The sequence below is a fragment of the Camarhynchus parvulus genome, chromosome 19 (genome assembly GCF_901933205.1).
Source record: "Camarhynchus parvulus chromosome 19, STF_HiC, whole genome shotgun sequence".
Lineage (NCBI taxonomy): Eukaryota > Metazoa > Chordata > Aves > Passeriformes > Thraupidae > Camarhynchus > Camarhynchus parvulus.
In genome coordinates, this window is record NC_044589.1 from 10,444,814 (window position 1) to 10,456,083 (window position 11,270).

Below are 11,270 nucleotides of genomic sequence, written 5' to 3' on the forward strand. Positions count from 1 at the left end.
TGAAAAATAATCTGAAAAATCACCCTGCATACTCCACTTGCCAGGAAAATAAACACAGCAAGTCCCCAGGAAGGAAAGTGTGGTTTCTTTATCTCCTCAAGTTTAGATTGCATTTTGGTCAGATACATTTTACTGAGCAGAGGGGATGAGTTGGCAGCTTGCAGACAGAACACAGCTTTTCACCCCTCCCTCTCTGGCTTCAGACACAAGGACAAGCCCTTCCAGCCCTGCCCAAACAGAGAAGGTGCTACCAATGTCCCCAGGACAGCCTGTGACAACAAACAATTCCTAACACGCTTGCAAACCCCTGGGGTTTTATATATCCCTTTCTGCCTTTGTGTCCATAACGCACAAAATGTGGACTGGAGAAAAAGAAGTGAGAAAGGCAGCAGTGTGGTAACACCCCTGTGAAGCTGAGTAAGCCAAAGCTGCAGTTTGCTGGCTGTAAGAGCCCCCAGGGTCAGCAGTGTGTGCTGGCTCTGAGTGAAGCTCAAACCCTCCAGAGAATCCTTACGTGAGTCAGCTCAGCTCTGGGCTGGCCTGGCTCAAACATCCACAACCCCGGAGCAATTCCAAGCAGCATTTCACAATATTCACTGGCTTCAAGTCTGCCTTGCTCCAAGGAGTTGTCCAGGGATTAGCTGCAGAGAGCTGCTCAGGGCTCTTCCCCCAGCGGGCAGTGGGGGACGGACAGAGCAGGAACTGGACTGTGCTGCTTCAAATAAGTGCTAGGATGTGCTAAGGGAATTTATACAAACCAGCGCTAGTCCATGCTAGCGCTCACATCACCAAGAACACGCCGAACTCGCCGAACATGCCTGCTCCTTTCTTTGACATTGTATCACTGCATAATTTAAAAATGCTTTGCAAGCCTTGCTCACGCTGGGATAATTCCTGGCTCTTGCTACAGCTGAATAGCAGATCCCATGGCTATTGCAATGAGCCTGCCAGTGAGGCCACTGCTTTGGAATGAAATCACGGTTATTATCTGCTGTTAATTATCCTGCTGCGTGCTTCTCTGAAGTCCATACACAGAGCAAGGAAGAGTCACTTCGTGGAGAAGAGGGGCAGAATTTAGACATGCAAAAGGAGAAAAGAGGTAATGGAAGGAGAGAGGGATGTATAGAGATGCTAATACAAAATCACAGAATGAGGGGCTCTCAGGGTCTCTTTCTCCAAGTTCCTTGTGAACAACTTCATTAACAGCAAAATTTTATCACAAACCAGATGCTGCTGGATTTAAATGCTGAACTACACTCGTATAGAAAATAACACTACAGAGTAGGAGACTCCTCCAGCCCCTAAACCAGGGAGGCGCACGGCGGGAGGACGGGGTCGGGCTGCGAACCGGGCACAGCGGCACGGCCGGGACGGGCACCGGAGCGGGGGCAGGAGCGCGAACGGCTGCGGGTGGGCAGGGCAGGGTCCCGGGAGGCCGGGCAGGGCGGGCAGAGCCGAGCAGGGCCGAGCAGAGCCGAGCAGGGCCGGGCCGGGCGGGCGGGCAGAGCCGAGCAGGGCCGGGCAGAGCAGGGCGGGCAGAGCCGAGCAGGGCCGAGCAGAGCCGAGCAGGGCCGGGCCGGGCAGGGCGGGCAGAGCCGAGCAGGGCCGGGCCGAGCAGGGCAGGCAGGGCCGGGCCGAGCAGGGCGGGCAGAGCCGAGCAGAGCCGAGCAGAGCAGGGCGGGCAGAGCCGCTCCTCCGCAGCCCGGCCCGGCCCCCGCGAGCGCTCCGCTCCCCGCCCCGCCCCGCCGCCCGCCGCCGCCATCTTGCCCAGCCCGCGCCCTCCGTCCCGCTCCGTGGCAGCCCCGCAGCTCCTCAGGCCGCCCGTCCATGGCCAGCTTTCCCCCGAGTGTCAACGAGAAGCTCATCGGTGAGAAGGGGGCGGGCGGGCTCGGCGGGGGCAGCGCGCTCAGTCCCAGACTCGGCCCGGGCTCGGGCGGGGGCCGGCGGGCGCTCAGCCCATCCCGCAGCACAGCAGCACGCTCGGGGCTGCCCGCGGAGAACGGGTGGGATCCCGGCACACGGAGCCGTTCCCGGCACACGGAGCCCTTGCCGGCCGCCGACCCGTTCTCGCGGCCATGGGCGGGCGCGGGCCTGGCGGCATCGCCCGTAGCGTACCGGCTGCGGCATCGCGCACAGCTCGGTCTCCCTGCGGGGGCTCAGCCCTGCTGGGTTATTCGGTGACACCGGGCCCCCTCCCGATGGCGGTAATCGCCGTGAAACAAAGCGGGGTGACGCGCGGGTGCCCGTGCAGCCGGTGCAAGGCGCTGCACGGATCTCCTCCCCTCACGGATCTCCCCTCACGGATCTCCTCTGTCCCCCCAGCTCGGTCGCGCACGGTAGGAGAGCTCCTGGCCCCCACGTCTCCCTTCGACAAGAAGTGCGGCAGGGAGAACTGGACGGTCGCGTTCGCTCCCGATGGCTCGTACCTGGCGTGGTCACAGGGACATCGCATAGTGAAGCTGGTCCCCTGGGCACAGTGCCTCAACAACTTGTAAGACAAACCGCTATGGCTTTCGGTGCACCTGGAAAACAGGAGATAGCTTCAGATCGATTAAAACGCATGCAGTGGTCTCCTAGGCTTTGACACCTTGGGGACGAATGAATTCCTTAAAATAACAGCTGTTCTGTCTCTTCCTATGTGGCCAGCAAGAGGAACAACTATTGCAACCTCACAAAGCCTGTGGAGGACTGACTTGTTAATTAATTCACACACTCTAAAATAAGAGGAAGTTAGAATGAAAAGGGAATTTAGAGACGTGGGGAGATCTGGCCCTTTACACTTCCTATCACAACGCTGTTTGGCTTTACCTTTAAGGAGTTTACTTAAAGGCAGACCTCTTTCCTTATCATCCTTGTTCGAATGCAAGTGGAGTTCCAAAACACACATTTTATTGGCACTTGCAGGTTGCATGTTAGCGAAGTCAGTAGCCGGCCACTGCAGTTTTCTAGCTGGTTACATTTCTCTGACCCATTTTTTCCCCCTTTTGGGGATGGTTAATTGTTTTCCATGTGCTGGATACTCAGTAACTCTCTAGCAGAAAATCCTAGAAATTTTTGCGACTCATTTTTCTGTAAATGCTTCGAAACTGTTGGATTTTGCAGTAGGTTAAGTTGGTATCTTGCTGTCTACAGAGGTAAAACTGTATACAGAGTATTAGTATTATTTTGTGTTGGAAGGTTTCCAGGTGCTGGTAATTTTTCTCAGTTATCAGAAAAAGACACTTTTATGATTTTAAAGTAAAGATGCACTGTTTTGTGCCCCAGAGACATAGATCACGACAGCTCCCATGTTTCATCAGACCTTGCAGAAAGGTTTGTTTTTGGCCATACCGTGTGCTGCAGTGTGCTTTGTGCTGTGTTTCAGCCTGCTGCACGGCACCAAGAATGGCACGAACGCGGCCGGCACGCGGCTGCCGCGGCACAGCAGCGAGGGCAGCCAGAAGAACAAGCCCTGCGAGCACGTCATCGACTGTGGGGACATCGTGTGGAGCCTGGCCTTCGGCTCCTCCGTGCCCGAGAAGCAGAGCCGCTGCGTTAACATCGAGTGGCACCGCTTCAAGTTCGGGCAGGACCAGCTGCTCCTCGCCACCGGCCTCAACAACGGCCGCATCAAGATCTGGGATGTGTACACGGGTGAGTGCAGAGCAAGTGTGTGCATACATACACTGGTTGTTTCTTCAATAGTCTTCCTAGTTTTACCATGCTTTAAAAGCATGAAATTGCTGGTTTATGTTGATGAGGACCTTTAATTTTTTAAAAAAGAAAATTAATGACTCGAAAAGACTGAATCTGAACTTGGGGACTTTGAGTTTTGCTGGTAGCACAGCTGCTCGGTTGGAGAGAACTCAGTTAAGAAAAATAATGACTATTGAGTAATCTGTCCTTGTAAATTGAAGCTTGGAAGAGGTATGTCCATCAAAAGACAAGTCTTGCCTTATTTCTGAGGTTCTAGTATATAGATTTTGTAGCTTTTCCAGGAGTTACCTCTTCATACAGGAGAGTGGAAGGATCCATGTGCTGCTCGTTGTAGGGAGCATTTCTACAAAGAAAATTGTCTTTACATGCAGTAATTTTATATTCAGTATTTGTATCCATAAAGCATTTGATCTAAGTACAGGAGTCCTTCATGTTAAATTGTGGTGTTCTCATGTAACAGGAAAACTCCTCCTTAACCTGATGGACCACACAGAAGTTGTCAGAGATTTAACCTTTGCCCCCGATGGCAGCCTGATTCTTGTGTCTGCGTCCAGAGACAAAACCCTGCGAGTGTGGGACCTGAAAGATGATGGTAATGTCTGGGCTTTGTCTGCTCCAATACCTGAGAGAAGCACCCATGTACTCACCTCTTTTATTGCTCTAGACTCAGTTTAGTCAGGATTGCTTAAAAACTGCGTGTTCGGTTAGTCACTCACTGTGCACTTGGAATTCTTTACTCACTCACTCTGCAGCCCCTTGGAATTCCTTATCTGTCTGAACCCTGGAGGCAGAAGCAGGTTTTGGGCTAAGAGTGCGTGAAGTGACCTTTCTGAATAGGGACATGGAAGTAGAGGCTGCACCCAGGGGTTTTATTTCTGTGTAGAATGACTCTGCAAAAAGTATTTTGGGAAAATAATACAAAATTTGGCAAAGAAATAACTAACTTGAAAAAGCTTTCCCATCTGAATTTTGTAATACTTAACCAATTCTTACAGCAATGCCTTTCTGTTTAGGAAACATGATGAAGGTGCTGAGAGGCCATCCGAACTGGGTGTATGGCTGTGCATTCTCTCCAGACTCCTCCATCCTCTGTTCTGTTGGAGCTAGTAAAGCAGTATGTGTCAGAGTTTCTTGTTCCTTAATTCTCCTGAATTGTGTGCATAATCATTTTAAATCTAAGTAACGTTAAGCTTGTGCTCGGTGTCATGAACTTCTAATGTTTGATGATGTGAAAGTGCATGAAATTAAACTGGCAAATGGTGCATTGAGACCCTGATTTGTGAATGGAACTTGCACTGCTTTTAGTTGAAGAGGCTGTAAGTGTGGAGAAATAAGTCTGCACAGGGTCACGGCATAAAACAAAGACCACTAAAGCTGCCAGTGTTAAAAGATACTTAGATTAATGCATAAAACTATTTTGGTTTTGATTTTGTCCTTCCTATTTCGTGCTCAATGAGAAAGACTTCCCAAAGTTGGAGCAGTCAGGGCATCTCCTGCTGAACCAAAACTTTTCTCCCTGGTTTCCCCTACCAATGGCAGTAGTACCTAAGAGTTAGAGGGAAGAGGAGCACACTGGTTTTGCTTCCATCCTAATGCCCTGCTAGAGAACTGAAAGCAGTGCAGGTAATGCATGTATGCTGTAAGCTACTCCTAGCACTGAAGAGTTAGGGCAGACCAGAAAGGGAGTTCAGCCTGGTTGCAGGAGCTCTGTAGGCAGTGTAGTGCAGCCTCAGAAGCCCAGCTGAGGCACTGGCCATCACTCCTGTGGGAGTGCTCAGAGGCATTGTCCACAGTGGTGAGCACAGCCGAGCTCTGGGGTTTGGCTCTGTAGTGGAGCAGAGGGGGATGTGTACATTGCTGTCTGGAGGCTGTGTGTTTTCCATAAGCTTCTTGCTTTCCCTGTCACAGGTGGTGGCAGCAATATTGGTGTGATTGAGTTAAGCTGGCACCACTCTGAGGAGCACAGTGGTGTTGGCGGGCAGAGAGTGGCAGCTCTGGCCGCCAGCCCGGCGAGCTGTACCGTCTGTACCGTAGGACGAAGTAACCTTGCCCTCGGCTGCAAGGGGTCCTGTACGTACGCAGGTGCTGCTCCATGTCCACTGTCTGCTTGCTTGCTTTTTTTTTTTTTTTTTTTTTTATAATTTTTCACAGCAGTGAAACACACTGACTCCTCAAACTTAGTTTCCAGTTTTATAGAATGTTGGGGTCTCCTTGGAAAAATTAGTGAACGTGTTTATAACTGATTGTAAAATGGTTCAGAGTTAGGTGGTATGGGAGGCTCTAAGGCTGAGTTTGTTTTGGTCAAACATAAATTTATCCAAGTTGTCAGAATTTAACCTGTGCAGTAAAACTGTCAAGGGAAAAATCAAGGCTGCTAGTGAGCTCTTTGAGGGACATAATAGCTTTTGCTAAAGACTTAGATTCCTGTAAAACCATGCTAAAGTACATGAATAGTTCCTATTAAGTAATTCTGCACAGTCCTTATTTTGATAATATATAATATACAACTGCATGTAAAATACTGTAATATTCCATGAATTCTTACAATACACTGTGCAATTAGTTGGGTAAATTGTAATATTAATGTTGTTTGTTACTGTTGACTTGATTTTAAATGACTAAATTCTTTCTAATAATGTGGTTAGACTTCCCTGTTGTTTTGCCACAGACATAACTTTTGGCTGTGAAAATTCTTTTTGCTTGCAGTATCTGTTTCTCTTCCTAGGCTGACGTTGGTGATCCAAGCAATTGTAAACAAGTGATCTTAAACTCAAAGGGATGCCACTGGAGTAACAATATGTTAACCTTACATTTTCTGTCTGTATATTTCTTAAAATTTTGGTAGTTACTGAAAAGAGGGGACTGTAGAGTTTAACCCTATATATTTCTGAATATTTTAATAAAATAGTTTTGTAATATATGAATTTCAGTAAGCTACATGGTTAAATTGTGTTGCCTTTATCTTATATTTTGGCTTATTTTGTTAATAACATTTAACAAATTTGAGTTAGAACTTGCATGTCTGCTTTAATTATTTTTTAAAAAACCTTGATTTTAATCTGAATATGACACTGAGCGTATTTCTTAATTGTAGTAATTCATAATACCTGATTTTAGTATAATCCTAAATAAGACTAGTTATACTTAAAAAACAAATTAAATGCTTCATTGCCTCTCTGAGCAGAGCTATAACATCAGCTGATTTAATTGCAGGTTTTCCTCTGGGATATGGATAAATACTCCATGCTACGGAAACTTGAAGGCCATCACAATGATGTTGTAGCTTGTGAGTTCTCTCCTGACGGAGCGTTACTGGCTACTGCATCTTACGATACTCGAGTCTATGTCTGGGATCCACACATTGGAGTGATCCTTAGGGAATTTGGGTAAGTAAAGCACTCAAATCTGGAAACTATCTCCCAGAATGGACGTGGAAATGACCAGTGGCGATGGAAGTCCTAAAGTAGCAGAGGCTGGAGGTTGTTCTTCCATCTGAGAGCCAATTTACAGCACTGGTATTTTAATGTGCGTTAAGTTGTTAAACAAGGCTGAAGAGCACGCGGCAGTTCAGTCCCCACTGCCGAATCCGCAGTGAACTGGTCCAACGCTGTTTGTTTGTGAGTGCCTGAGCTCTGCTGTCCTGGCTGAGGCTGTGTCCCTGTCCCTGAGCGTGTGTCTGTCCATCTGTCCACAGGCACCTGTTCCCCCCGCCCACGCCGATCTTCGCGGGCGGCGCCAACGACCGCTGGGTGCGCTCGGTGTGCTTCAGCCACGACGGGCTGCACGTGGCCAGCCTGGCCGACGACAAGTGAGTGTGGGCATGGGGCGGCTGCCCCTCCTGCCTTCTGCCCTGGCACAGGAGCCTCTCAGCACTGTCACTGCAGTGCTCCACACTAGCTTCTCGTGCAGCATACAGGAAACACCAAGCACACTTAAAAACCAACTCTGATAACTTCTGTGTTGTCCTTCCCCCTCAGAATGGTGAGGTTCTGGAGAATTGATGAAGAATATCCTGTACAAGTTGCACCTCTGAACAATGGACTCTGCTCTACTTTCTCTACTGATGGCAGTGTTCTGGCTGCAGGGCAAGTATAGACTTCTTTTCCTTTCTAAAATATGAATGTAACACAAGAGATTGAAAACAGCAGTTCAGTGTTCTGAAAATCTTCAGTTGTGACTTGCAGTCTGGTGCTTCTGATTGGTACTGTTTGTTTAAACATGCGTGGAATAGCAGTAAAATCAATCAGCTGATAAACTCATTTCTTATCTTTAAAAATAAATATGTGAGAGACCCAAAACATGAGGATTGGAAGAAGCCCATCAGATAGCTGAGGGCAGTTGTTGTGTGTTAGGTGGCACAGCAGTAGCTGCTGGGAGATCTGCTCCCTTTGCATAGACAAGTTGCTTATTGTGCTGCTGCAGCTTAAAATAGGAACCGGAGTAAATCGGGATCCGGAAGCAGCTGGAACTGAGCACCAGCAAGTCCCCTACCTAGTCATGTGTATGTGAGTTGGTAGCAGGCTGAGCTGGTTCATGTGGAATAACCTGGAGGGTTTTGTGGGTTTTGTGCAGGACCCAGGATGGCAGCCTGTACTTCTGGGCGACCCCGAGCCAGGTGTCCAGCCTGCAGCACCTGTGTCGCATGGCCATCCGCAGGGTGATGCCCACCAGCCAGGTCAAGAACTTGCCTATCCCGGGCAAAGTGGTGGAGTTCCTTTGTTACCAGATCTGAGTTATTTGAGAAGAAAACAAACAACAAAACCAACAACTGGGAGGTGGCCCAGCTGCTGAAACTGGCTACAAACACTTTACAGAATCCTCAAACTGTACAGCCTTTAAGCTTAAAACTCTACAGGTTTTCAAGAGCTATTTAAAGTGGTAACCTAAATACTATTTTATCAAAATGCCTGACAGGTAATTTTTTTTACTATTTATAGAAAACACAGTAGAAGTATTCCTGGTGTTCTCAATTTTCTAAAATGTAACTGTGAAAACATGTACATATATAGACATAAGCTGCTACATGTTATCAGTGTACCTTTAAAAATTGCTTGTATGATTTTTCATGTGTCTCATGTATATATTGCTTTGGTAGAGCCATGATGCATCTGAGCTGTAAGTGGAAGGACAGCTGTTCTGGCACACTGAGGTAGGAGAACTATTGACTTACACAGCAGTTAAGCTTCCTTCTGTACATTGGTTGGGGTGCAGAAAGTTGCCCCCCAGGTCAGACTTTGTGCTAGTTTATATGTGAGAGGTACAGCTTTGTAGAGAGCAGTGTGTGGGGAAGGGCAGGAGGTTAAAAGGGGTGCAGTGTATCTGATGTAACCCAGGACCATGCCTGAGTCAGCTGAAGGCCTTATGCTCCATAGCAGCAAACCAGGTGAAATTTCAGTATTGGGCAGTGTTAGAGAACTATTTCCTTACATTTCTGAAAATCTGACTACTGTATTTTTGCCTGATACTGTGTCTGTAATGAGAGACATTTGCAGACTCAGTTTATTATCCTTTAACCCTATAATATCTCTTTGGGGGTGATTATTGGTTAATGGCCAAAGATAAGCAAAATACTTGGTTTTGCCTTCTGTTATTTATCTGTACCTGCAGATATAAAGAATGTATGCATTGCATAAAATGCCTGATTATATATATTTTTGTTGAATTTTGTATTAAAAACTTGTATAAAAGTTTTCTGGTGTCTCATCTGGTGACTGATTTATCAGCACTGTGTGGCTGCAGCGTTCCAGACTGAGCTGGTGAGGCCTGTTTTGTGCTCCCAGACACAGAGCTCTCTAAAGCCATGACAGTGTTATAGGCATGTGTGAGATGCAAATCTGCCTATTTAAGCGCCTTCGTGAGCTGAGCTAAAAGCTGGGCTTGCCATGAGCCTGTTTCTGCAAGATCACAGTTCCAGCTTTGGATCAGCAAGTAGGACTTCAGTGTGGGCTCTTGCAGGAGGGCCTTACTGAAGGGTCCCCTCGGGTTGTGTTCACCAAAAGCTCTGATGATTTATGGAAGTGGAGGAAGACAGCAGCATCCCAGCTCCCCCTTTCACCAGCTCTGAAAGCTGCTTCTGCCTGCAGGAGTTCCTCTGTTTGCTCTAACCTTTCTCCCAGGACACAAATGATAGTGTTAGACCAAGTACACAAGCTTTCCTCATTAGTGAGGCTATTTATAATAATGTACCACGTTTACAAGCCTCTTCCTGCCATGGTGGGACACCACAAGGTGAGGCCTGATCCCCAGCAGTTCCCAGCTGTGACCACAGCATAGAGCTGGGCCCTTCAGCAGGGTGAGGCACACGGCTCCTCCCAGCTGGTGTTCAGTTACCCCTGTCAGGGGGAAAGGGAACAAGCAAAGGACAGCACCATGGAGAAACTTCCTGGTGGCTGAAGCTCCAGTTTTCTCTGGAATGCTCTGAAAACTCTATTTTCCACATTCATGTATGGTTATTTTAGTTGAATCATGAGTGAATAACACTGCTAAGTATTGTGTGGGGTTGTTTCAGTGCTAGATGAGGACTTCCATTGGAGGGCTTTAGAAATAGGGTGGAAGAATCCTGTGACCTTTTCCTTATATATTACAATAATCTCATAAAGGACAGGGGTTATGTAAGATCCCATGGGAAATCTGGTAGAGGTGTCAGGCAGAAACTGTTTATCCAAGTAATTATTTCAGATTAGAACCACCTGAGTAAGGCAGGCAGAGGGTTTCTGTGGGATGCTGGCTTCTGCACAAGGACAAGTTTGTTTTATAAACACTGCTTCTCACCCAAATCCCACTGCAATGAGCTGGATCAGAACAGCCCTAATTATTGATGTACTAGAACCAAAAGAAAGCCAGAGTAAACTTGAGATAAGTCATGATAACACTGGTAGTTATCAGCAAGGTTATGCCTTGTGTAACCAGCTAATTCCAAACAAATTCTGGGGCAGATATGATTTATTTCTAACATGATATTAGAAGCTCCTGAATGCTCACTTTTATTACAGCTGGCTGAGTGCTTTGTTGCATCAAGGAGAAAAATATTTATTTAGGGGCTCTAATAAGAATTGCTACGCTGGGGTTCCCTGACAGAAATCATAACCCCTCTCCCTCTCTGAGTTCACTTCTCAGCCTATACAAACTCCTGCTGCCCCCTGCACACTAATGGGAGGAACTTCTCCCATTTAATTGGAGAGTTCTGCCCACTTCTTCAGGTGCTCCTCTCCCCTCCTGCTTCAAAAGGCAAGCACTTCTTTGGGAAGACTGTCTCAATGTGCTTCCTGATATAACAGCAATTGTAGTAAAACTTGTACCAGAATAAAGGCCAGGATGGAAAACTTAAACTGAAATCAGATGGGGAAAAATCAATCAGTGTACATTATTAACAGTGTAATTCAAACCTGGGGCAACTGCCCAGGAGCCATTAGGGTGTTTTGATGATATTTATTAATTATGATCAGCTCCTTGTGGTCACTGCAGAAGGAACCAGTCCAGAAGAAAGACTTAAAATATTGCTTCATCTTAATTGCATCAGAGGAAAGGAAAAAACCAAAAAAAACCAAGGTCCACTGCAGATAACAGCAGTGAGA

At 47.3% G+C, this 11,270-nt stretch overlaps 1 protein-coding gene across 1 annotated transcript; it reads left to right on the plus strand.

Moving 5' to 3' along the window:
- The first annotated feature begins 1,739 nt into the window (after positions 1-1,739).
- Positions 1,740-9,393, plus strand: WSB1 (WD repeat and SOCS box containing 1). The gene is made up of 9 exons (XM_030962790.1): positions 1,740-1,867; positions 2,323-2,491; positions 3,365-3,633; positions 4,157-4,288; positions 4,710-4,810; positions 6,910-7,082; positions 7,391-7,504; positions 7,674-7,781; positions 8,269-9,393. Exons 1-9 carry the CDS (start codon positions 1,828-1,830, stop codon positions 8,426-8,428), a joined length of 1,266 nt encoding a protein of 421 aa, XP_030818650.1. The 5' UTR covers positions 1,740-1,827; the 3' UTR covers positions 8,429-9,393.
- The last annotated feature ends 1,877 nt before the right edge of the window (positions 9,394-11,270 follow it).

What these genes read in the sequence shown, in the direction of transcription:
- WSB1 (XM_030962790.1), top strand. Translation starts at nt 1,828, where the DNA reads ATGGCCAGCTTTCCCCCGAGTGTCAACGAGAAGCTCATCG. An exon ending in GATCTGGGATGTGTACACGG is followed by an intron (nt 3,634 to 4,156) that starts GTGAGTGCAGAG and finishes CTCATGTAACAG; the next exon opens with GAAAACTCCTCCTTAACCTG. An exon ending in CTGTTGGAGCTAGTAAAGCA is followed by an intron (nt 4,811 to 6,909) that starts GTATGTGTCAGA and finishes ATTTAATTGCAG; the next exon opens with GTTTTCCTCTGGGATATGGA.